Here is a 24,438-nt window from a genome sequence, read left to right on the forward strand (position 1 = left end):
CAACCATCCACTTGCGGCTCATTTATTTCTATCAAATCCTGGTTTCGTTTGTAGTGTGGCCAATACTTGTCAGAAGCCATTTAACACCATAAACTGCTGGAAAACTTTTTGTCAGGGTTTTTGTTGTTGTTAAGAGCACTAAAGCTGTCAAACCTGTCAAACTGTCAGGGCTAAAGGCTCGAGTGCTTTGTAAGATGCTTGTCGGGTACCTTTCTGTGTCTGCATCCCACGGTAATGACCTGTAAAGGTGATAATGCAAGGCAGTGGTGAAAATGAGGCTTAATCTGTTGGGGAATACAAGTTGGAGAAAAGGAAGCAGGGACTTGGAAGGCATTTTTGAAAACTGCTGTCAGGCCAGGAAGCCTTTTGCCCTTCAGTGAGGCCCTGGTTAGATCAGTCCTGCACTGCAGTGAAAATCAAAGTGTTACATCTTCAGTTTTCTTCACAGCTTCTTTTTTCCTCACATACCCTGCAGGGTGTCCTGGCAGTATGAGGTGCCACAGTGTGTAACTGTAAGTCTGGGGAGAAGTAAGTAAGAACTGTAAGTCTGTCTTTTTGCAGAAAGGATCATTCTACAGCAGTTTAAAAGTTGTTCAGAGGTTTTAGGAGGCTCTGTGGCAGCTAAATGCCTGGCTCAGCTGAGGTTCATGGTGCAGGGAGCCGAACAAGCCAAGACTGAGTGCTTATGGCTGGGTATGTCCAGCTAGCTCCTGATGGTTTCCCTGTTGTTCTTTTTCTAGGGACAAGAATTAGTTCCTTCAGCCAGGCAGACTTGGCCTCTCGCAGCATCCGCTATGTCCACACCAGTGACATTGAGAAGCATACGGATGCATTCACCTTTTCTGTTTCTGATGGGACAAATGAGGTATGTTCCAGGGTGTTTTTTGGCCTAAGTAAGAGTAGGCTGTTGCTTCCTTAGGATGTGATGGGTCAGTTTTCCTCTTACAGTTGCACGTAGCAGAAGAAATGAAATAAGCCACACATGGGCTAGTCATTTGGCAATGGTAGGGGCTCTTTCTTGCCCTGTTGTGAGACATCTTATGTACCACAGGGAAGGGAGCAAGGGCTGTGAAGGTAAGGGGGAGCCACTGGAGATGTAGCCTCTTGAGACCAGTTTACTAAGATATCGATATCTGGTTTTCATCTGCTTACCAATTGCTCCTAGAGCTCAGCTTTGCTCCAGTGCACTGAAAACACCCAGAAGCACAGTTAGATCCTTGAGAAGTGTCTCCTTCCTTCTTCCTGAGAGGGAAAAATCATCACTGCGAATACAGTGAGAGGGAGGGAGAGAAAAGTGTGTGTTGATAAATATCACAGAAAGAGGAAGAGTATATTAGTGGGAAGAGATAGAGGTCATGTACACAATATCTGAGTTTAGAAGCTCTTATTTCCTCACTAACAAGGCTAAAATGCAGTGACCCAAACACAGTGGGTCACTGCAGTCTCCTTAAAGCATTGCTGTCTCAATGGAGTTGCGCTCTTTGTGGAATTAATTCATCAAGAGAGCCTTTTCCTCCTGTTCCAGGTGACCCAGACGTTTGACATCACCATAAACCCTGTGGATGACTCCTTACCTGTAGTGCAAAGCCTCGGGATGACAGTTCAGGAAGGTGTGAGAAAAACCATCACAGAGTTTGAACTTAAAGCAACAGACGCTGACACAGAGGTAAGGCAGGGCTCCCCCTTGCCTCCTCCATCCCCTTTCTGCCACACGTCTGGGCTGCCAAAAAAATGGGCCTGTGTTCAGATGAGATTATAGTGTCATCTCTCCTTGTGATCGTACCCTGTCTGATCACAACATCAAACAAACAGCTTATATGTATAAATAGGTAGATGAGCAAGCAAAGAAAAGCCTTGGCTCGAGAAATGGCTTCATCTAGGGTGTCTCAGACACATGGGCAACAAACCTGTATGGAAAACATTCAGAGGTTGTGATCACAGTTAATCCTTGCCCTGTCTCGTCTTCTGTCTGAACACTGAATCTGAACTGAGCTTATGCCTAGCCTCAATGCTGAGTTCACGCCTAGCATAGATTAAAATTACATTCCCTCTTCCTCCTCCTGGGTCTGACTGCAGGCTGAGTGGTGTCATGTTGGCTCTACCTCACCACACTGCAGTTTCCCTGCAGCGAGAATGTTCCTGGCTGTCTCTTAGTGTCCTGAGCCAAAGATCTTGCTCCAAAGGTTGTCACTGCTTCCACCCTGACAGAAATGACAAGGGGCACGTTGCTTGGAATGGCTGCAGATCAGGGACTGCTCTTGTGTATGAGGGGTTTTCACAAAGCCAGGAGACATCCTGGACCAGCCAAACCGATAGTTTGGTGTGATTTTTGTAGCCCAGCTCCGCCTGATTGGGGTGGGTTTGTAGACAGCCACCTTGAGGGAGGGATAAAGACAGGGCAGGGCTCAGTTCCGTGTGTGGTGCTGCATTTCAGCCCCTGGTTGGAAACGCTGTGCTGGGAAAGCTGTCTGGGCACAGGACCTGCCCATCCGGGTCCTGAGGCCACTTCATCAGCTTTGCCGCTCTGTCACCTCGATGCAGGCTGAGTCAATTACGTTCCGGGTCGTGCAGCCCCCTCGGCACGGCCTGATTGAACGCACCAGCAACGGGCAGCGCTACCACCAAGCCACCACCTTCACCATGGATGACATCTACCAGAACCGCATCACCTACAGCCACGACGGTAGCAACTCCCTGAAGGATCGCTTCACTTTCACCGTGTCAGATGGGATCAATCCCTTCTTCATTGTGGAAGATGGGGGGAAGAAGGTAAGGGGAGGAGAAGGGATGCGAGGGAGACTTTTTATGGCTAGTAAAAAACTACCTTCTCTCAGAGGAGAGACTTAGCTGCTGTTGCTCCACTGAATATAAAGCCAAATATTCTTGGTTATGTGCTGCCATATGCTTCTTCCCTGATGTGCCAGTCTTTGTGTGTGAAAACTCACTCCCATACCTTGATCGCAACAGCGCTGAAGGGAGCAAAGTAACATGGGGGATGAGGCTCTGACTTCCAGAGTAACAGCCATCTCTCTGAACTCCTGTCAGGTTGTAACAGCAGCACCGCAGCGCTTCAAGGTGGACGTTCTCTCTGTGGATGATGGGACACCCAGGGTCGTCACCAACCTGGGTTTGCAGTGGCTGGAGTACATGGATGGCAAGGTAACTGCCTGCCTGGGTTCAGCTTAGATTGTTTCTTGGGCTGTTCCAGGAGAAGCAGCTTAACAGGATGACATCCTGATCCTTCAGCGTTTTTGTGATAGGGAACAGGTGTCCCTCTGTGTCCGTGAAGTGTCCTGGGAAAGGCAGGCACTGCAGCTTTGTTACCTAAACCAGGCCACGTGGCCCCAGGGCACTAAATTGCTTCCTGGACTATCTCCTTCCATCAGCAGGGCCAGCAAGACGGGCTCTTCTTGGCTTTTGCACGAGCTTTGCAGTGCAGTTCAGCTCCTGCCTCTTCTCCTTCCCCGCACCCCGCCAGGGCAATATATTTTCAGCTTCGCTGATGGCAGAGAAGTCTTGATTATGTGCTGCAGAAGCCACGGTCGAGATAAATGGATTTGAAAGAACCGTGGTATAGGGATTTCTTGCTGTGACATGACTTTGTTTTGGTGAAGTCCAACCAAAACTCCAGGAAACTCTCTCTTGTGCTTGTTTTTGAGGACCCAGCATTAACTGCAAAGAAATACTTCAGTTTTTCCCAGAAAAAAAGGCTTGGAATGAACTATAGTAAGAAATTGTATTAAGAAGTGGCTATCTCAGCTCAAATTCCTGAGTTCAAAAAAAGCACTCCTGCAGCTTAATTCTCTTTTTCTCCTGCTGTTAAATGTGTTTTCTTTTTAAAGAGAAAGCAAAACATGGTGGAACTGAAGGGCATCTGTGTGAGGTCATTTGAAAGAGGATGAGTACAGGCTCAGTAAAGCAGCATGAGCTGTCCTGAGTGAATCCTTCAACCTGAGGCTGTTTGCAAATGACTTTTTCCAAGCCTGGACTCCCCTCAGCATCAGCACGGTTCACGGAGCAGTGGTTTCCAGATGAAACTGAAAGATTTGGTGTAGCTTTGAGCCCCAGCTAGGGAGGGCAGGGCAGCTTGTTCTGAACTTGTTTTTCCTCGAGCCACAGCCCTTTTGTATTAAACAAACCAGATGTGAGGCAGAATTTGAATCCTTCCTGCTGTCAAATACTTTGTGGGGCATCTGTCTGTTGGAGGCAGCTCGGTGTGCTCTGTGCCTTCACATCCCTCACGGAGAACGGTTTGACAGAGGGGTGGTTGGGCGTTGTGGATGAACAGTCAAATCAGGCTTGTGCTGCTGGATCTCCAGAGTTTTACTCCCTTGATTTGGCTTTAATCCAGGCAACCAATTTAATCACCAAGAAGGAATTACTGACGACAGATCCTGACACTGATGACAAGCAGCTGATTTATGAGATAACAACCAGTCCCAGAAATGGTTATGTGGAGAATAAGCTGAAACCAGGAACAACTGTGACCACCTTTACACAGGGTATGGAAATTGGGCTCTTTACTGTTATTTTTCTTCCTTCAGCTGCTCCTGTTTGTCAAGATAGCTTGTGTAGAAGGGAGAAAATGGTGGGAGGGGAGAAGATAAGGGGCAGATCTCAAGGATGTGTCAAAAATCAGAATTGAACTTTACTCTCAACTGCAGAAATCCTGTAATTTCTTCTTATAGATGCCAGCCTGTGTCCTGTAGCACACCCAGGTTCTCCAGGCTTGTTAGAGCTGGAGGTTTGACTTGGGACATTAAAGAGCTGCAAATATTGCATGTGGATCTAATCAGCCCCCCAAAAAAAGATGGAAAAGACCTAGGTTATGTTAAGGCTGAAGCTTGGGAAATGTATGTGTACTGCAGAAAGTCAGAGAGCCCAAACCACCTCAGCACTGAGGAGTCCTCTAGGACATAGAACACAGCTAAAATATGTGCTGCCCAGGCAAGTTCATATTTTCTGCGTTTCATCAAAACTGCTTTTGATTTACCTTAAGTATGAGCCATTATGGATGAAGACTAGGCACAAGGTTGTATTGTCGCAGCTTGTAGGCTGGCTTCTACCACAAGTAAGACCAAGAAAATCAGAAATGTGTAAAGAGTGCCTGGAGATCCCACTCCCTGCAGCCACGTAGATGCATTTCTGCTCACTGCTCGTCTATAAATCTGCTGCTGAATTTCGGGGTTGGCTCATTGGCTGTCTCCTCCCGGCAGAGGATGTGAACCAGGGCCTCATTCGGTACGTGATGCATGAGGAGAAGATTCAGGAGACCATGGACAGCTTTCAGTTCCTAGTGAAGGACAGCAAACCCAATGTGGTCAGTGGCAACGTCTTCCACGTCCAGTGGTCTCTCCTCAGCTTTACGTACACGAGGTAAATGGCACGGGGTTTACAGTACTCTTCTTGCTGACGGATCTTATCCGGAGCAAGGCAGGTTGGGCTCTAATATGTGGTTGGACCTACAGCATGGAAATGAAATGCTGTGACAGTTACCACCACTCTTGCCTGTGTTTCACTGGTGCCCTGTCAGGACTGCAGTCTCACTGCTGTGCCCTTTAGCCTCACATGTTGCATTCCTGTTGAATTGACGCTGTTGATTTCTAGTGAAATTGGTGGCAACAGCAGCCAATATGGAAGTTGGAACAAGTCAGTGAGAAGCTTCTGCCAGGTTAAACCATGGAGCAGGGTTGCTGAATAGCTGCCATTATCCCAGAACCCTGATATTCGTGTCCTTCTGCCTGTGGTGCTCAGTATCAGTGTAAACATATAGGGCTGACACCCCAGCTTATTATTTGTCTCTGCTTGATATGTTTCTAGCTACAACACCAGAGAGAGCGCAGGCTCTGTGAGCGTCACTGTGAGGCGGGTCGGTAACCTCAACCAGTACGCGATCGTCTTGTGCCGCACAGAGCAGGGAACGGCCACCTCCAGCTCTGGTTCACAGCCAGGAGATCAGGACTACGTGGAGTACGCAGGACAGGTAGGTTGGGGACACCAGGAAAGGGAAGGTCTGACCATGCATGCCTCAAGCCTGGATGAAAGGACTGATAAAAACAGAGGAGAGTATATTTCCATTCTAAAAATGTGTGGTTTATTTGCTTTCAAAAGAACATCTCTTTTTTTCATCAGTTTTTATGTTGGCAGACATGCTTTGCAGCAGACCACAAATGTTACTTAGGCTTGCCTGAGTAGGGGTGTCACTCCTGATCATGGAAAGGGCTAAAACCATGGCTGAGGTGAGAAGGGGTGGGGGCCTTTGCTGCTGCCTTTGACCTCCACTAGCCATTTATCCTTGGTTTGGGTCGGGTTCTGGTGCCACCCACACACACTGTATGTGTCTCAGGCAAGGGTAAGGCAGGAAGAACAGAAAATTTCAGGCACCAGTCCAAAGAGAGCAGGCCACTTGCTGCCTTCCAGGTGCAGTTTGAGGAGCAGGAGGACACCAAGGCCTGCACCATCGTCATTAACGATGACAACATCTTTGAGAGCACAGAGAGCTTTGCTGTGGAGCTCAGCATGCCGGCCTACGCTCTGCTGGGGAACGTCACCCGGGCCACAGTCACTATCACTGACGCAGAGGATGAGCCCACCCTGCAGTTCGACAGGAAGACGTACCACGTCAGCGAGAGTGCTGGGTTTGTCTCTGCTGCTGTGGAAAGGAAGGGTGAGTCAAGCTGGACAGAACAACATTCTGTGCTCCAGTAGGACTCTGCAGCACGGGATGGAAAGAGGCTCTGCAAGCTCTGCTGTGGGTGCAGAGACGACCTGCATAGCAGGTGAGATGGGGAACCCTGGAGACTGCAGCCAGCGGTAAACTGGGGACTGGGAGAAGCGAAGCACCTGTGGAGAGACTGCCTGGCTGCCTAGAGCTTGGATTTTAATTCCATATAGATAACAGAAGTGGTTTAGTGCCTGTATCATGCAGCCTTTTTATCCCATGACTAGGATTACTGCAAGGCTGCTGAGGAGTCTTTGCAGTAAATTCTTTTGTCAGGCTCTGGCAAACAACTGCTCCATGTTAGCAGGCAAATAACAGTGAACCCCAAAACAAGTGATGTTCCTTGGGGTTTGTTTGGATATGCTTTTGGGGTGATTCTTTTTCTGGAAGTAGTTTTGTGGCGCAACTGAAACAACAAACAACAAAACAGGGCATTTTTAATCTTTCCTAGCTCTGCTGCAAGATTCACTAATGCAGTTAAAACTCTTTATGTTTGAATTTATTTCTCCTCAGCAGCAGCAAACTCTTGTATTTATTTGGTGCTTCTCTGTGATGGAGATGCTGTGTTTAATGTGGACCCTATCACTGTTCTGTATGTTCTTTAATATGCAAGTGCCTCTCATTTCCTGATCACAGTAACCCGGAGTGCAGATTTGGAGTATGCCTGGAAGTCAGAGCTAAGCCAGCTGTTATGCAGGTTTAGGAGCAGGGATGGTGTTCTTCGTTACTCCTCACCCTCTTTTCTTAATGCTGCTTTATTATCTAAGTGAATGGTGTTAAGTAGAAGTATTTCCATAGAGTTATGGTCTTTTTCTGTTGCGTCTTAGGTGATACCAGCAGCACTGTGTCTGCCATCTGCTACACTGTCCCCAAATCAGCCAAGGGAAGCAGCCTTTATATGCTGGAATCTGGCTCCGATTTCAAGTCGCGGGGGATGGCCGATGACAGCCGCATTGTTTTCGGTCCGGGTGTCACCAGGATGACGTGTGACGTCACGCTGATCGATGACAGCGAATATGAAGATGAAGAGGAGTTTGAGATCGTATTGGCCGATGCCTCAGACAACGCACGCATTGGTAGCCGGGCTTCAGCCAACATCTTCATCAGTGGTCCCAACGACGCCTCGACCGTCTTCCTGGGGAACGCGACTTTTACCGTCAGCGAGGCTGCAGGTGAGGAGAAGCAGGGAGCTTCCCCAGGGCTGCTCCACATATATTGGGGTGCTTACTGTAAAGCCATGATTTCACTTGGAAGAGGTATTAAAAGGAGCGATTTAAGGCATGGCAGCAGAATAGTAAAAAAAATCTGCAGGGAGTTTTTGTTCTTCCCTCTGGCCCTGTGGGAAGGCGAGGGGTTGTTCTCTGCAATAGCCTGTGCGGGGTGCAGGAGCGGTGGGGAGGGCAGAAAGGCACGCCGAAGGGAAAGAGGAGGGTTTGTGGTGCGTGGCTGCTTTCTCATCTTGGTTCTCTCTGGTGTGCAACTGGTGATGCAGGAAACATTGAGATTCCAGTCCTCCGGCAGGGACCTGATCTCTCAAGCCCCGTCTCGGTGTGGTGTGCCACTCGGACGTCAGACCCTCCGTCTGCCAGCCCAGGAATTGATTATGTCCCCAGCTCCAGAAAAATAGAGTTCAGGCCAGGCAAGACAGAAGAGGTGAGGAGCCGCTTTGACTCCCGCTTTGACTCCTGATGATTCTGCTCTGTCAGATGACCCTTCTCTCTTTTTTATGTGCATGCTCTATATTTTCTATTTGTCTGTTCTAAAAATCCTCTCGGGGCCACTGAGGATTGTTACTGACTCTGCTAGGCTCACATCTCGCATCTAATCAGCACTCCAACCAGAGAAGATTCAATGTCAGGCCACCCCTCTCAGGATAAAGGTGTCTGCCTATTCTCGGAAATGATAGGCTGGCTTTATCTAGAACATTGTTGCCATTGATTAATGAATTCAGAATAATACCTTTACGTCAGACGCACAAATGTGAGTGCTGGGAAGGACGACGGCTTTACATCTCTAAAAGCAGGACTTTTGCTTTCTTTCTAGTTCTGCACTCTGACAATCCTGGACGATGCGCAGTACCCAGTAATAGAAGGGCTGGAGACATTTGTTGTTTATCTCAGCTCACCCCACGGAGCTGAGCTGACAAAGCCGTTCCAAGCGATTGTGGCCATTAATGACATCTTCCAAGATGGTAGGTTATCCGTGGCAGCTCTACCTGGTCCTTCCTAGCCTCCTCCTTAGCACTTCCTCGCAGCAGGAGCCTGGTCCAAGTTGTGCTATTTCTAGGCTGGATTTAGCCCGTTTTCCTGGGATCTTCCAATTCTGTTTGGCTGCCTTGTTTCTTTCCATTTTTCACTGTCCACAAGAGCTTGGAGTCTTTAGAAATTATTTTCCTTTAGTGTTCCCTCACTTTCAGATGTGCTTTTCCTCTTCTTTTTCAAGCTCAGTCCTCATTTCATGCTTTCTGTGAGCTAAATTCCCCCTTGCAATGTGAGAAAGTCCCATTATAGGTTTACTTTTTTTGTGTTTTACATCTCTCGTGTTTGCTTGCCTAAGGAAAGCACACAGTGTATAATCTAACTTTGTAGCAGTCTGTAATCATCTCTGCCTTTGTGTCTCTTGTTGAGGTCTGCCCTCTTCTGCAAACTATTTGTCCACAGACAGAAGGATGGTGCTTTAAGACACAGCATCCATTTCAGTACTGAGTCCTGATATAATCCCTTCCTGACGTGCCTCACAATCACACCATCCCTGTACTGACACCATCTCTGCATCACAAGCCCTGTCTTCTTCTCCAGTGCATTGCAACAACTCCAAAATTATATGGGAGGAACCAGTTTCATCAGCTGTTTGTTTGCAAGCAGATGCTTTTCTGAGGCACAGGGAAGCTGCTGTTCTATTTTCCAGCTGTCGGACTCTGCGCAGCAGTTCTCCCAGGGTATATATACCTCAAATAGCTCTCATCTCTGTAGAGTTTCAATGCTACTTGACTCTCTTTATGCCTTCCTGCAGTGCCAAGCATGCAATTCTCCAAGGACATGTACATAGTGAAGGAGAAGGAGGGCACTCTGCACATCCCCATCATCCGCAGCGGGGACCTGAGCTATGAGTCCTCTGTCAGGTGCTATACCCGGAGCCAGACAGCAGAGGTGATGGAGGACTTTGCAGAGAGGAGAGATGCAGAGGAGTCTCGCATCACTTTCTTGAAAGGAGAGAAGGTGAGAAGGAAAGGGGAGGAGGAGAATAAAAAAGCCTTGATGGGAGAGGTTTGGATCTGCTCGACTCTGCATTGTCAGAGGGAGCTGACAGAGGCTGTCCAAACAAGTTTCGTAGATGCTTAAAGTCACAAATCCTTCTGGTCCTGGAAATATGAGTAAGAAGGGGTTGTTTGTGTCATGATAAACTGGTCAAAAATAGAATGCAAATCCTCTGTGTCAGTAGGACTCAGGATTGTTGTAGCACAGAGCTGTCCATTCGTGGATGTAGATGTCTTCACTGCTATGTCTCGTCATGTAACCATGTGGTTGTCCATGCTGAAGTAGCAATCTTAAAAATAACAGTATTTCTTCCAGGATTGACCGGTACTTGAACATTAAACTCTTGATGAAGTACAGTGTGCCCTTGAGAGAGCTTCATTTGATTTAGAATCATAGAATCACTAGGTTGGCAAAGACCCATTGGATCATTGAGTCCAACCATACCTATCAAATACTAAACCGTGCCCCTCAAATTTATGCATATTTGCTCTTTTCTTCTGCTTTCTTGCCGTTAGGTGAAGAACTGCAGTGTTCATATCAGTGATGACTCTGCATTTGAACCAGAAGAGCAGTTCCAGGTCTATCTTGGTAGCCCGCTTGGAAACCATTGGAGTGGAGCTAGGATTGGGAAGATGGACATGGCAACCGTAACTGTCACCAACGACGAAGATGGTAAGCAAGGGCGCTCAACGAGGCTGTAGTTGTAGTGTAGGATGCAGTTCCAAGGCAGTCAGCACAGCCTCATACAGTTTGTGGTTTAATTTAGTGCACGTGAATGCCTTCAGTCACATTGGAAAAGGCTGCCCAGGGTAGTGGTGGAGTCTCCCTCCCTGGAGATGTTCAAAAAACTTGTAGATGAGGCACCTCGGGATGTGATTTAGTAGGCACGGTGGGGTCGGGCTCACAGTTGGACTGGATGAGCTTAAAGGAATTTTCCATCTAAGATTCTATGGTCACAGCTCAGTGTGCAGGTCACTGATGTGATGGCTTTGTGGATTGGGTTGGTCTTAAGGAAGAGATTGAATAACAGTGGCTTGAACCCTCCATTTGCCCCACTTCCCATTCCCCTGTAGTTGCACAGGGAGTTGCTGTGCTTCCCGTGGGAGATGTTGCCTTCCCTCCAGTGTCCCAGCCTGGAGAGATCTGTCAGGGAGAAGGGGAATGCCAGGTTCCTCTGGCGTGACTGCCAGTATGGGCTCTAGTACCATCATGTGGCGTGGATTTGAGGACAGAGTTCAGTGGGAGGCAGGGCTGGGAGGTGCATTTGTAGCCCAGTATGTGTGTGGGGATTTGCCTCCCTTCTTGCCCTAATTCCCGTCTTTCTTTAGCACCCACCATTGAGTTTGAGGAAGCTGCATACCAAGTACGGGAGCCACCTGGCCCAGAGGGTGTTGCTGTATTAAATATCAAGGTGGTCCGGAGAGGGGACCAGAACAGGACCTCGAAAGTTCGCTGTAGCACCCGCGATGGCTCGGCTCAGGCTGGAGTGGATTACTATCCCAAGAGTCGAATGCTCAAGTTCAGCCCAGGTAAAGAGTCCTTGGAGGGAAGGTCGGAGGTGGTGGCCTGACCAGTGATGTTCTTTGCATGTAAGAAAGGAGCGTTGAAGGGAAACGTTGAGGAGATTTGGAAAAAGACAAATTTTGCGTGAAGTTTCCAACACAATGCAGATGCAACTGCTCCTAAAGTGCATAATAAACCTTTAGATTTTGGGGGTTAGATTTGATTTGGGGCTTGATCTTGGGCTCATCACAGAAGGAGTGGGGAGTGAAAGCCTGGAGGTGATGAACTCTTTACTGAGGAGACTGTAAGTGTCTAAGGAGATAGAGAGAAGGTTGAGACCTTCTGCCCAATAGAATTTTCAAAAAGGGGGAAGGCCATGCCAAATAGTGCTGTGTTTTCTCTTGTGTGCAACATTTCATCCCTTCACAGTTCCCTGCTGGATAAGAAGGATCTGGGGTTTGGTTGGTTTGAGGTATTTTTTTCTCTTTCTTTAATAATGTCTTTTACTTTACGTAGGCCACTTACTATGTGGTCTTTTTTAAAGTGTGACTCTTCTGGGCTGCAGCCTTGCACTCTGCTATGGCTGTAAAAGGCTGAACTGTTAAATAAAGGATGATCAGAACAAAGAAAGAAGCACTGGCACCCAGCAGGCAGGAGTAAAGTGGTTCTCAGGGGATGTAAGTCTCAGCAGAGATCTTTCAGAATCCAACACAGCAGCTCAGATGATGTTGCTGGACCAAGAAGCCCTCACTGAACAGTTCTGCGTACTGGCGTGAGAGCAAGCAGAGATGCTAACAGCAGGGGTGGGATGTACTTTGGATCATAGATTTTTACCTCAGGCGGCTGATATAGGACAGGCGTTATTAATCCTCAGATGGCATCTGCTAGTAAATCTCTCACCTCATCAATTGGATCAGTTGTCGTAGCTGGAGTTTTATGTATAGAGTAGACTACTGTGTGGAAGGAACTAAGTTATTAGTAGGAACGAGCAGAAATAAAATTTATAATGCGTATTTCATCATAATGTTTCAGTAGTCACAGCCTAGACCAGCTGTGCAGGGTTTTTATGAGAACCCAAGAGCAATTTCTGATGACAAATCAAGTTCTCTCTTGTTTCTCCTGCATTTTCTTTCACAGGTGTTAACCACATCATGTTTAAGGTGGAGATCATGTCCAACGAGGACCGGGAGTGGCATGAGTCCTTTTCTCTGGTGCTGGGTCCAGATGACCCAGTGGAAGCTGTTCTGGGAGATACCAGCACTGCTATAGTGACTATTCTGGATCAGGAGGCGTCAGGTAGCCTGATTCTACCAGCACCGCCCGTGGTAAGTTGCCCATTGCAATGGATGTGATTGAATGCCCTTTAAGTACAGACTGAAAACCTCAGATTGAAAACCCCAGAGCTGAAATTATATAGCAGCCTTGGACTATGTGGGAAGGATTGCCTTTTCTGCCCCTCTTATCAGCCCCAAGCAAATCCTGCTGTCTTGCATCCATACAGGTCGTCACGCTGGCTGATTACGACCGGGTGGAAGAAGTGACCAAGGATGGTGCTAAGAAATCTCCTTCGCCAGGCTATCCGCTTATCTGCGTCACTCCTTGCGACCCTCACTTCCCCAAGTACGTGGTCACGAAGGAACGCTGCAGCGAGGCTGGGATCAACCAGTCTTCAATACAGTTCAGCTGGGAAGTAGCAACCCCAACAGATGGAAACGGAGCCAGGTCACCTTTTGAAACCATCACTGACAACACGCCGTTCACTAGCGTCAACCATAAGGTACGAGGCTAGGAACCAGCATGGCGAAGCTGGAAGAGCACGTGGCGTGAGTCAGCGAGGGCTTGGGGCAGCTCTCAGTCTGTGTGATCACTCACGTGAAATTTGGTGAAAACGTGGCTGTGCCTGAATGACATGAGCTGTGTTCCCAGGGTCTGGCTGTGGGGTTGACCCCTTTCCTTCCATCCTGCTCAAGCGGCAGGAAGGGCAGAGCTCAAGTCAGAGCTGCAGTTCCTTCAGGCACTCATCTGGCTGCATTGCTCTGCGTGGCCTGAGAGTCTCTGTCCCTGGGCTGCTCACGTCCTGCCCTATAAATAGAATTACTGTTTTCATGCGAGGGCCCTTCCCAGATGCTCCCAGCTGTGATGTCTCAGCTCTTCTCAGACATCCAGGTGTGTTTCTAGACCATGCCTACTCGAGCGGGGGTCTGAGACATTTTTAGTGGGTAGTGCGCACTTCAGTTACATAGGGATTAAACCTAAAATCTCCTTGGATTTGAGAATTGGCATGAGACGTGTGGGTGCTTGGCACTGCTCTTCACTGAGCCTGCTAAAGCACTGTTGACGTAGGAAGTAGCTGTGAGCACGTGAGCACTCAGACCTTCAGTAAATCCTGGGTGGCAGGAAGACATACGGAGGCTGGTAGATTGTAACAGCTTGGGCTCCCTCTTCCCTTCCAGTGTGTGGGTAGATTTAGGAAGCAAAACACCAGGAAAAAGGGCACCTCCCGTTCTATGATTCTGTGATTTTGCTACTCAGTCAGGTGTTGCAGTGCTGGTGTATTGACCCACGTGCGTGTTTCTCCCTCCTCGCTCCCTGCAGGTGCTGGACAGCATTTACTTCAGCCGGCGGTTCCACGTGCGCTGTGTGGCCAAGGCCGTGGACAAGGCTGGCCACGTGGGCACCCCCCTGAGAAGCAACGTTGTCACCATCGGCACAGACAGTGCCATTTGTCACACGCCGGTGGTGGCAGGGACAGCCCGAGGTTTCCAAGCCCAGTCGTTCATTGCCACTCTGAAGTACTTGGATGTCAAGCATAAGGAACATCCCAACAGGTATGAGCCTGGAGATGGGGAGAGCTCCCGTACCTGCCAGGGGTGCTTTTTAGTGCTGTCTTATCCACTCTTTGTTCCAGAATCCACATCTCGGTGCAGATCCCCCATCAGGACGGTATGCTGCCCCTCATCTCCACCCTGCCGCTGCACAATCTCCATTTCCTTCTCTCCGAGTCAATCTACAGGCACCAGCACGTCTGCTCAAACCTGGTCACCATCAGAGACCTCCGAGGCATCTCAGGTAATTTTCAAAGCCAACTTGTGTTTTCTGAAATGGCAGCAGGGAGAAACCAGTAAATAAATGCAGAGGAAGCTCTGTCTTCCTTTGAGCTCTCTTGACATCATGTAAATAATAATTAATCTTCCTATACTAACAGCAGTGAGCAGAGTTGCTCTGTTGAAGATGGGATGCGATGCATGGGAACATTTAAAAGATAAAGGGGTTAAGCAGCATCACTCTGTTTGAGGAGGTTTTATGTTCACACCATGCTGGTGATTTTTTGCTTTTCCAATCTGTCTTGCGATATTCATGAGGTTAAAGAGGGATCTACGGGAAGTGGATCGCTCTGTCTGTGTCACTGAGGTCTCCCATGTGGCAACAAGAACCAGCAAAAGCAAATTCATGGCTGAAGTAAATGCAAGAGCTGAATTTAAAAGGCAGTTTGTGTCTCTGATACCCAGGGTAAAGTGGTTTGTGCTTGTTCCGTGGTGAGCAGGGGGCTGTTGAGCTTCATTCTGTTCATTCCATACACAAGCCACTCTGCGTTTCTTAAAGTTTAACTAGAACCTTTAATTAATATGTTCATAAGTTTGCTTTTAGGATTCTTGCCCTATTCCTATGACACCTTCCCCTATGAAGACCTGTGTATTTTCAGTTTAACCTTTCGGATAACGACGGGAGAGGAGCCCGTATGTCCCTAATATTATAAAAGTCACTGACATCATCTGAGAGTGAAATGGGACCTCAGTACTTGGCCTCAAGCTCTTTAAAACCTGGAGTGACCCATGTCCTGATGTCTCTTAATCCCAGAAGCAGGGTTTCTGGATGAAGTGACCTACGACAGCATTGTTCTCGGCCCTGGCTACGACCGCCCTTACCAGTTTGACCCCACAGTGCGAGAGCCAAAGACGATCCAGCTCTATAAGCACCTCAACCTGAAGAGCTGCATTTGGACTTTCGATGCTTACTACGACATGACTGAATTAATTGATGTCTGCGGAGGCTCTGTCACTGCTGACTTCCAGGTGAGATCCCGTATCCAAAAGTCTGACACACGATCAAGATCTTTCTCCGTTCTTAGGCAAAGCTCCACTTCGTGTTCATGAATATTTGCTGGGTATGGTTACTGCTCTGCTCTGTACAACCAGAGGCTGGGTTTAGTCCCTCTGTTACCTAGAAGAGACCAGTGCATTGTGAAATGCGTTTAATGCATTTATTTTGCTTGGGGCAACATAGGTTTTATTCTCTTAATCTTGAGAGCACCTGTAAAGTATTTTTTTTACATATAAGGATGTACTGGAAATACAAAACATTCTCACCTGTGCTCTGTTCTTTTACAATTTGACCGTATTCTTAGCCAAAATGAATGAGCGAAGAAGAGAGCAAAGAACGTATTAGTTTATACTCCTCAGTGGAGTGAGGTCATGGCAGTTTTTAATTAATTTCTTAATTAACCAGCTGGCAGACCAAAAGCCAAGAATATTATTCTTTAAAATAGTGTCTTTCACTACTGGATGTGTCTTGCTGCCCTCTCATGGATGGATCTCACTCATGTGAATATTCATCTCATCTACATTACATTCTTGTGTTAAATTCAGAATGTTACGGCCAACAGCATCTCTTTTGATTCCTGCCAGTCAGGAATACTTTATTAACTTTCCGTTTATAGCTCAAGTTATATGCAGAAATCTGGAGAAGCCACTTGGACTGAACAACTGCATAATTCAGTACGTGAAGACTAGCACCGACCAGCCTGGAACGTCTCTCTGAGCTCTCTCAGGGGCTCACTGAATACAACCTGTGCTCTGCAGATAATAAATATAATATATAGCCGGAGAGCTGTGGTATTTCAGATACTCTTAGCAAGCAGAATTGCTTATTTTAAGCTCAAGGAATAGGAAACTAGGGGGGGATTGAGGTGAAGTTGTGTCCACAGCTCCTTATGTAATGTACCCACTGCTTTAGCTTGTTAGTTTTCCAAGAGCAGCCCAGCATGAACTTATTTCTGAATCAGTGAATTGTTTACTAGTGCTGCTCAGTCTTTATGGAGCAATGACATCATATTGCTTTAGGAATACTCTGTCCCCACACTGTCCTCTCTGTGGTCAGGACATCCACAGTCCAGAACTAAAAGGCAGTCTTACATTGCACGTGCTCTGGCTTTTTTCCTCTGTTTGCAGAGCAGAATGTGAATGCAGCGGGAGCTGTGAGTTCGGGCTGCTGTTTTTCCTTGGGAAGGTGCCTGACCCCCTTTTTTGGGTTTTATTGACAGGTGCGGGATTCTGCTCAGTCCTTCTTAACAGTCCACGTCCCACTCTACGTGTCCTATATTTACGTGACGGCACCGCGAGGCTGGGCTTCCCTCGAGCATCACACGGAGATGGAGTTCTCCTTTTTCTATGATACCGTTCTCTGGAGGACGGGTAGGTCCGAGGCGTTCAAAGGGGTACGGGAGGATTGGTTCCCTCTTGGCTTTCCCTTATTTCTGCATGGGGCTGCCAGAGCCCATCTAAGGCCCAGCCGTGCTGTGTGGCCTCCCTAGTGAATTTGTTATTGCTGCAGGGATTCAGACGGACAGCGTTCTCTCAGCCCGGCTGCAGATAATCAGGATCTACATCCGTGAGGACGGCCGGCTGGTTATTGAGTTCAAGACACAGGCCAAGTTCAGAGGTGAGTGAGTTAGTCCTGACAGGAGAGAATCAATGCACAAATACAGATCTGGTCTGAAATCACAAGTAGCAGAACCAGTCCCTCCTCCCATGAGGAATTTCTCTGTGCTGAGGTGTGAAGCGGGCGGTCACCCCGTACTCTGCCTTATTCCCTTGTCCTCACCCCAGGGCTTTTTGTGATGGAGCACCACAGCCTGCCGGATGTCAAGTCTTTTCTAATGACTCCAGACCACTTGGGAGGGATCGAATTTGACCTCCAGCTGCTGTGGAGCGCTCAGACTTTTGACTCTCCCTACCAACTCTGGAGAGCAACCAGCTCCTATAACAGGTGAGAACTGTGGGTTCAGCCACCTTCACCAGCGTCCCACAGCACAATATTCATCTTAAGGAGAGAATGTGCATGTATTTAGCAGCAGCAGTGGAGCAGTTTCAAATCCAAGCCTGAGAGAGCAATCCCTGTTGCCCTTCCAGTGGAGCAGTCAGGGGCCACCCCTGTTCAAGGGCTCAGAGCTAGAGCACGCGTGGAGCCGCTGTCAGGGCTGAAAACAGTCCTCTACTGGTGGTGGAAGTAGAGGGGAGAATCAGTTCATCTCCTTGTAAATGCATTTGTCTAGAAACTAACCAACAGGTAGGTAAATATTGGAGGTGATGATATATGCAAGGTTGTTTTGCAGTCTGCAAGTTAAAAGGAGGATTTCCTGTCCACAATTGCCTTAATCAGTGATGTGCATGGTGGGGGTATATTAAGAGCTAGAAATATTTGGTCCACTTTTTTAAAACTCCTTTTTATTATTAGTTCTGTGTGTGACTTTTTTCTTACAGTCAGCGCTCCTTGCACAGAGGGTCAAATTAAACACTGCAGGTCACATTTGCCCCTCCTGTGACTGCTGGAGCAGACAGACATGGTGTTCAAGGCCAGGCTGGATGGGGCTTTGAGCGCCCCAGTCCAGTGGGAGGTGTCCCTGCCCAGGGCAGGGGTGGAACTGGATGGGCTTTGGGGTCCTTCTAACCCAGCCCTTTCTGTGATTCTATGACATTGTGGGGCAAGGGTTAGGTCCAGCTATGAACTTTGTTTTGCCTGCTTATATTAATTAGAAAATGGTGGATGATTGCCAAACACATCAGCTGGGTGAACAGCTCGGAGTCTGGTTTGGTGAGCACAGTGTCTCCTGTCTGTTCCCAGGAAGGATTACTCCGGAGAGTACACCATCTTCTTGATCCCCTGTACCGTGCAGCCCACGCAGCCGTGGGTAGAGCCTGGAGACAAGCCCCTGCCCTGCACGGCTCACGCTCCTGAGAGGTAAGGAGTCCCCAGCATCACAGCAGCAGGACAGTTTCAGCCCACTGAATCAGGTTGGTTGTGTGCTCAAGTGGCCGTGGGACGTGCTAGAACAGCAGCAGGAAGGGAAAAGAGGAGGGGAGGAAACCCCCTTGGCTCAGGTTTTCAGTTTTGGGGCTGCAGAAGCCTGTGAAGCCTCCCTCGACAGAAAGAAATCCAAACCTGCTGGGAGGAGGCTTGAGCTGGTTGTGCAGAGCCCTGCACCATTAGAGGAAAACTGGGGCAGGGTGAGGAGCAATGAGCCATCTCGGGCTGGTGCCACCATAACACGGGTGGGTGGCCTGTAAAGAGGAAAGCAGAAGGGAGGAGAGATGGAGCATACAGTGTAGGTCACTGCTCTGTGTAACTTCAGACACATCCAAACAAAGCCTTTCCTTTTTCCTTTCCTGTCCCAATTTTAGATTTCTGATCCCGATTGCCTTCCAGCAGACAAACCGCCCGGTCCCTGTCGTCTACTCCCTAAACACAGAGTTTCAGCTCTGTAACAACGAGAAGGTGTTTCTGATGGACCCCACCAAATCTGAAATGTCTCTGGCAGAAATGGATTACAAAGGGGCTTTTTCTAAGGGTACGATTCCTTTTCTTTATCTTTCCCTTTCTGCTTGTACCTCGTTTTGTCTTCGCAACTCGTGTTCCTCTGAAAGGGAAGGGTAAGCCCAGACTTGGCTTTGCTTCTTACAGCAACAAGTGGCATTTTGGGGATGTGGCAGCCCTGTAACAGCACAATGAGAATGTGCTCTGGCTTGGGATTTTGTGATCTGGACCCACAAATCAAAACCCTTCAAACCACGGAGCCGTGGGTAGTTGGGTGCGTTTGGTCCTGAGGGCGGTTCTCTCGTTGCAGAATTTAACCCGGCTGTTTCTCTCCCCATCTCCTCAGGGCAGATCCTGTACGGCCGTGTGCTCTGGAACCCCGAACAAAACCTGAACGCTGCTTACAAACTGCAGCTGGAAAAAGTCTATCTGTGTACGGGCAAGGATGGCTACGTGCCTTTCTTTGACCCAACGGGCACTGTCTATAACGAGGGGCCCCAGTACGGCTGTATCCAACCCAACAAGCACCTCAAACACCGATTTCTCCTCCTGGTAAGTTTTCTGCTATGGACAAAACCACCCTGTCCAGCGAACCCTGTCTTCAAGCAAACCCTGCCACCCTCCCAGCCACCTCTGCCTTTGTGCTGCTGCAGAAAAGTGGAACTGGAATGAAGGGGGGCACCTCTACTGAGCACTTCCTTTGTCTGTGAGGGTTTGAAGTACTGACCTGCAAAACCGTCCTCTGCTTTCTGTTTATTTTTTTTTCTTCCCCGAGCGCAAAGGGATGAGAAGCAAGACAGGGTGGATTTTTTGCCATATAGGGCAGACAGGTCTAACCTCGAAGACCAAATCAGTCTTCCATCAGTCTTTATCCACAGGTATTTCTTAGTCTGAAAAAAAACCCCACAAACCGCAAATTAGGAAGAAAAAGAAGTGATGAACCAAGCTTTTAACATTTCCCTCAATTTTTGCTTATACTACAGCTTGGGATTGACGGGACTGGGAGATGCATTTACCAGTTACACAGAAACAGTCCTAGTATGGAATCTATTATTAGTTCAAGATGCAGTCAGCCCTCCTTACGTGCTCTGTAGTTAACATCTGCCAGCATCCAGGTCATAAATACGTTCTGTGCTGTAACCTGTGTGTCTAAAGAAACATCCATGGCCACACGTAGATGTGAGAGGGGCATTTGGATGCAGTTTCTGTAGCAGGACGCAGGGATTACTTAGCGACCTGGCTCCCTGTGGAAAGATGACAGCGTGCACTCCTCTTCATAACACTTCTCTGATTTCTAGGACCGAAACCAACCGGAAGTGACGGATAAGTATTTCCACGATGTGCCTTTTGATGCCCACTTTGCTTCCGAACTGTCCGAGTTTCATTCTGTGAGCAGCATGCCTGGAGTTGATGGATTTACTCTCAAGGTGGATGCTCTCTACAAGGTACATACCAAGGATAGCGGTAGCTCAGAACTAACTTCACCATGCGGGATGTCCCAGATACTTTGTGAATCGTTGGCTCTGGGCCCAGCAGTGCCTAGAGAAGCAAAATTCACGCTAGGGTCAGTCTTTCAGTTTAACAACCAACTTCTCTGATGTGCGGTGTTCTCTGTGGAGCGAGGTGGCCTCACATAAACCTGATTGTCAACATCTGGAGATCATACTGTAGCAAAATCTTGATTTTCCCAGGTGTAAATGTAAAGTGAGAAATCAGTCTCTGTTCAGCACTGGAGCAAGGCAGCAACAGCTCAAAGCTCCCCACGCCCCTTCCCAAGTCCAGGGGCAGGCAACCTCTGGTTGCAGTTCCTCTCTGTGAGACTCGGAGGAGTCAAGCAGATCAGAGCAGAAACAGGAGGGGCACAGAGGAAGCTCTCACTTGAGGGTAGAATTCTATATCCTGATTTCTAGGCCTTTTTGTCCCTCGCAGAGAGGCCCTCTTGTTACTCAGTGACCTCTGTCTGCTGAGGGGGCTTCTGGGCATTGCTAGGATGGTTCCATGAATTAACAGTGGAGCCAGTTCAGAAGCAAATTTCAGCACAGAAAATGGGGATGAGGGATTAATTCTTGTGATTTTTTTTTTCCAAAGCATGCAGGAAAGCAGCTCTTTAAAAACATATTATTAATGTTCCTGAATTAGTTATTGCAGTTGCCAAAGACAGGCAGTAAGACCAAGCACCTCACTGAGTGATAAATATTCTTGCAGGAGCTCCTAAAAACACACTGAGCTTTTCTGTTGATGTTTGCATGAGTTAAGAAAGGCCAAAAAATGCAGCCAGCTCTCTCTTCACATAACAAAATCGCTTAGTTTGAAAGCTGTGGGTAAAATTTTCTGTGTGCCTGTCTCCCCTTTCCCAAAGGTGGAAGCTGGACACCAGTGGTACCTTCAGGTTATCTACGTGATCGGCCCCGAGAGCATGGCAGGGCCTCGCGTCCAGAGATCCCTCACTCACCGCTGGAGACGCAGCCGCCGGGACTTGGTTGACAGCAGGGGGAGGCTGATGCTGGATGACTCCTTGATCTACGACAACGAGGGCGACCAGGTCAAGAACGGCACCAACATGAAGTCACTGATCTTGGAGAGGGAGGAAGCCGCCGTCGCAGCCTCCTTATCTCAAACAGGAGCTTCTGTGGGGAGCGCCTTCGCTGCCATCACCCTGCTCCTGCTGGTGCTGGTTGGCGTCTGTCTCCTCACTCGGAAGTGCCTGAAGCTGCGGAGAAAGCAGGAGGCTGCCAGAGCCGCCCCCGAGGAGCATCCCCTCAACACCAAGGTGGAGCTGCCCCGGGGCACTGGGAAGGTGCTGGACAGGCAGTATTGTACCGTGAGGAACATTAATATATTGAGGGAGACAGGGGGTGTCTGCGAGGGGAAGGGCAGGAAAGTGAAGCAGGTGAACTTGGAAGTCAAAGTCCACAGCAATTTGCACGACGGAACAGAAGTTTAATGGAGCACGTGCTTTGGTTTGGTAACAGCTTTTTATAAATCGAAAAAAAAAGTTTAAAAAAAAAAAAGGCTAAAAAGCCAAAAAGGAAAAGCTAAAAGAAGTCATGCAGCTATTTTTATACTCCGAAGAGGAGGAGGAGTGGCTCCAGCCCAGCTCTCCTGCCTGAGCTACTTACTCACACGTCCCTGCAGGATCTGGCTGGGCAGGCACTGCAGCCTTCTTCATCTGCACCTCCATCCTCCTCCGGCCGGGCAGGGCGTGCCCCTTTCTCCATCCGAGATCCATCCTCCTCTGGCTCTGCCGCTCCCGGAGGAGCCCGGCAGCTCCACAGCGCAGAGAGCAGGGCTGGGGCCACGCGGAGCTATCGTCCCCACCCCAGCACCCAGGGCCGGCTCTGCTCCCGCCGGGGCAGCACGCAGGGACCCTCCCCTTGAAGCGGCGTCGCCAGGGTCAGTCCCCGGGCTTTGCTGCTTCCAGTGAAGAAAAACCTGCAGCAAAGCCAGCTGCCTCCAGACTCAGCGCTGGGGGGGACGCTGGCACGGGGAGGGGTGGCGGGGACACGTGTTGTCATGTGGGTGTGAACCGTCCCACAGAGTAAAGTCTGAGTGTAAACCTGACACAAGCCTGTCCGGGGTGTCTTTTTCCCTCCTTCAGCCCCCAGGTGCGGGGGGAGCCCCTGGGAGAGGGTAGGGGGCAACACGGGGATGGGGGGCAGAGCCTGCAGTTCCCATCTGGGGCCGCCAGGGGCCCATGGGGCTGCTGTGCCCCAGGGTGCAGCGGCCTCTAGGGTGGGTCTGTGCCCCGCTCCTGCCAGCAGGGCACTGAAGGACCAAGAAAGCGGGTGCTGAAGCCCGATGGGGCTCCCCACAGGGCACCTGGGAGAAGGAAGGGTGCTGGCAGCAGTGGGGCAGCGCTCTGTGGGTGCTAGAGTGTGGCCCTTTGGGCTGGCGGGGGGGCTTTTAGCCAGATCCTGCCGCTGGCCTGCTCTCCCTGGGAGAAACAGGGTGTTTCTAGTGTCCTATTCCCATTTCTCCCTTCCCTCACGTCATGGGTGCATGGCTCAAGGGAGCTGCTGCCCAAAGCAGGGGCCAGGCTGCACCGCCAGGAGCTGATCACCTCTCCTTTCTCCCTGTGCAGGGACAGAGAGAGGAGATCCAGCCATGCCAGAACCTGCATGAGATGCAGAGTAAAGAGACTGGCTGGGGCCCACCCTGCCCACAACAACCTCGAGACACTGCATCACTACTACTCACTTGTTTGGGCCTCTCTTGTGTCCAGCTCCATGTGTGAGTCTCCTTGGTTTGAGCTCTAGGTTCTTCCAAGTCCAGCTCCTACATGGCTCCAGTTCATTTGCTTCTGCTCTGGCTTCAGGTCCAGCTCACAGAGGCTCCATTTTGCTGCAGCTCATGGATCGCTGCGGCTCCAGCTCCTTTGCAGCTTCAGGTTGGTTGTTTCTGCCCCCATTTTGTTTCTGGTCCAGCTCATTTACCAGTCCTGTTTGTTTCTGCTCTGGCTCATAGATGGTGCAGTTTGTTTGCAGCTTCACTTCATCTCTGCTTCAGCTCATTGCTATTGCTCCTGTTCTGTTTCTGCTCCTGTTTATGAGGTCCCAGCTCAGCTTTGCTGCTTCCAGTTGCTGACAGCAGATTCCCAGTTCCAGTTTGCGGCTCTGGCTCATTCCAGTTCATTGATAACTCTGTGTCCTGCCCCTCACAGCTGGTGCTGGTTCCTGTGACCTTGGCTTTGGCCAGTTCCTATATAAATATGAACACACATAATGACTAATTGTTTTTTTTACAATCACTTAAACAGTTCTCGATTCACACAATGAATAAAAAAGTGGGGAAAAGCGCTTTTCGCCCCAGAGCCTGTCAGCTCCTGCGATGTTTTGTACCAGCATTGATGGCTTTTTAGATCCGATTCCCACTCTGGGGGGGGGGCCTGCGCGGCCCCGCCCCGGGAACAGCCCCAGAGCCCGGGTGGGACCCCACCTCCCGGACCCACCTCTAACCACAGTGCCTGGAGCTCAAACCCAGCTCTGATCCCACCCCCAGGAGCAGCCCCGGAGCCCGGGCGGGACCCCAGCGCTGGGTGCAGGCTCCGAAGCGGCCCCCAGGCCCCGCACGTGAGCCCCGGCGCGGTCCCTGCTCGGCGGCCTCGAGCTCCGGCCCAGGCCGCACTGCCGAGCGGCTCCCTGCCTCGCGGGCTGGGCAGGGGGCGCCGGGAGCCGCGGGGAAGCGCCGACACTCACCCCAGTCCCCGGGCTCGGCCGGGGAGCGTCGCTCCTCTGCAGCCGCCGCCATGACGCCGGAACCGGAAGCGAGAAGGAACCGGAAAAGGAGGGGAGGACGGCGGCCGGCGCGCCTAAAATGGCCTCCGCCCCGCCTCGCGCGCCCCCCACCACCCCCGCCTACTGCGCATGT

General features: G+C 49.6%; 1 protein-coding gene and 1 long non-coding RNA gene across 7 annotated transcripts in view; one reads left to right on the plus strand and one right to left on the minus strand.

The window, feature by feature from the left end:
- Positions 1-22,626, plus strand: part of FRAS1 (Fraser extracellular matrix complex subunit 1) — a 150,618-nt gene extending 127,992 nt beyond the window's left edge. Inside the window, exons 47-73 of the mRNA XM_069855071.1 lie at positions 741-865; positions 1,526-1,666; positions 2,542-2,769; positions 3,046-3,159; positions 4,352-4,502; positions 5,217-5,376; positions 5,821-5,983; positions 6,421-6,667; positions 7,549-7,893; positions 8,214-8,374; positions 8,765-8,912; positions 9,734-9,939; positions 10,494-10,650; positions 11,307-11,507; positions 12,619-12,806; positions 12,983-13,258; positions 14,077-14,309; positions 14,390-14,550; positions 15,340-15,554; positions 16,802-16,952; positions 17,092-17,199; positions 17,367-17,526; positions 18,382-18,498; positions 18,939-19,105; positions 19,418-19,623; positions 20,370-20,516; positions 21,431-22,626. Of these exons, the coding sequence (XP_069711172.1) occupies positions 741-865; positions 1,526-1,666; positions 2,542-2,769; positions 3,046-3,159; positions 4,352-4,502; positions 5,217-5,376; positions 5,821-5,983; positions 6,421-6,667; positions 7,549-7,893; positions 8,214-8,374; positions 8,765-8,912; positions 9,734-9,939; positions 10,494-10,650; positions 11,307-11,507; positions 12,619-12,806; positions 12,983-13,258; positions 14,077-14,309; positions 14,390-14,550; positions 15,340-15,554; positions 16,802-16,952; positions 17,092-17,199; positions 17,367-17,526; positions 18,382-18,498; positions 18,939-19,105; positions 19,418-19,623; positions 20,370-20,516; positions 21,431-22,015 (5,261 nt within the window). The 3' untranslated portion in view covers positions 22,016-22,626. The remainder of the gene's footprint in view (positions 1-740; positions 866-1,525; positions 1,667-2,541; positions 2,770-3,045; positions 3,160-4,351; positions 4,503-5,216; positions 5,377-5,820; positions 5,984-6,420; positions 6,668-7,548; positions 7,894-8,213; positions 8,375-8,764; positions 8,913-9,733; positions 9,940-10,493; positions 10,651-11,306; positions 11,508-12,618; positions 12,807-12,982; positions 13,259-14,076; positions 14,310-14,389; positions 14,551-15,339; positions 15,555-16,801; positions 16,953-17,091; positions 17,200-17,366; positions 17,527-18,381; positions 18,499-18,938; positions 19,106-19,417; positions 19,624-20,369; positions 20,517-21,430) is intronic.
- On the minus strand, positions 15,548-24,329 carry LOC138719730 (uncharacterized). Of its 6 annotated transcripts, XR_011337282.1 has the most exons (8): positions 24,267-24,329; positions 23,269-23,769; positions 22,191-22,548; positions 21,524-21,781; positions 20,088-20,610; positions 19,799-19,961; positions 18,700-18,818; positions 15,548-15,702 (listed from the first exon to the last, which is right to left on the minus strand). It is a non-coding gene; the product is annotated as an uncharacterized lncRNA (long non-coding RNA). The 6 variants fall into 6 exon arrangements; XR_011337280.1 differs by lacking the exon at positions 15,548-15,702 and having other exon boundaries at positions 17,506-18,818; positions 22,195-22,548; XR_011337281.1 differs by lacking the exon at positions 15,548-15,702 and having other exon boundaries at positions 17,506-18,818; positions 20,525-20,610.
- Positions 24,330-24,438: the final 109 nt, after the last annotated feature.

Source organism: Phaenicophaeus curvirostris, chromosome 4, assembly GCF_032191515.1.
Source record: "Phaenicophaeus curvirostris isolate KB17595 chromosome 4, BPBGC_Pcur_1.0, whole genome shotgun sequence".
Taxonomy (NCBI): domain Eukaryota; kingdom Metazoa; phylum Chordata; class Aves; order Cuculiformes; family Cuculidae; genus Phaenicophaeus; species Phaenicophaeus curvirostris.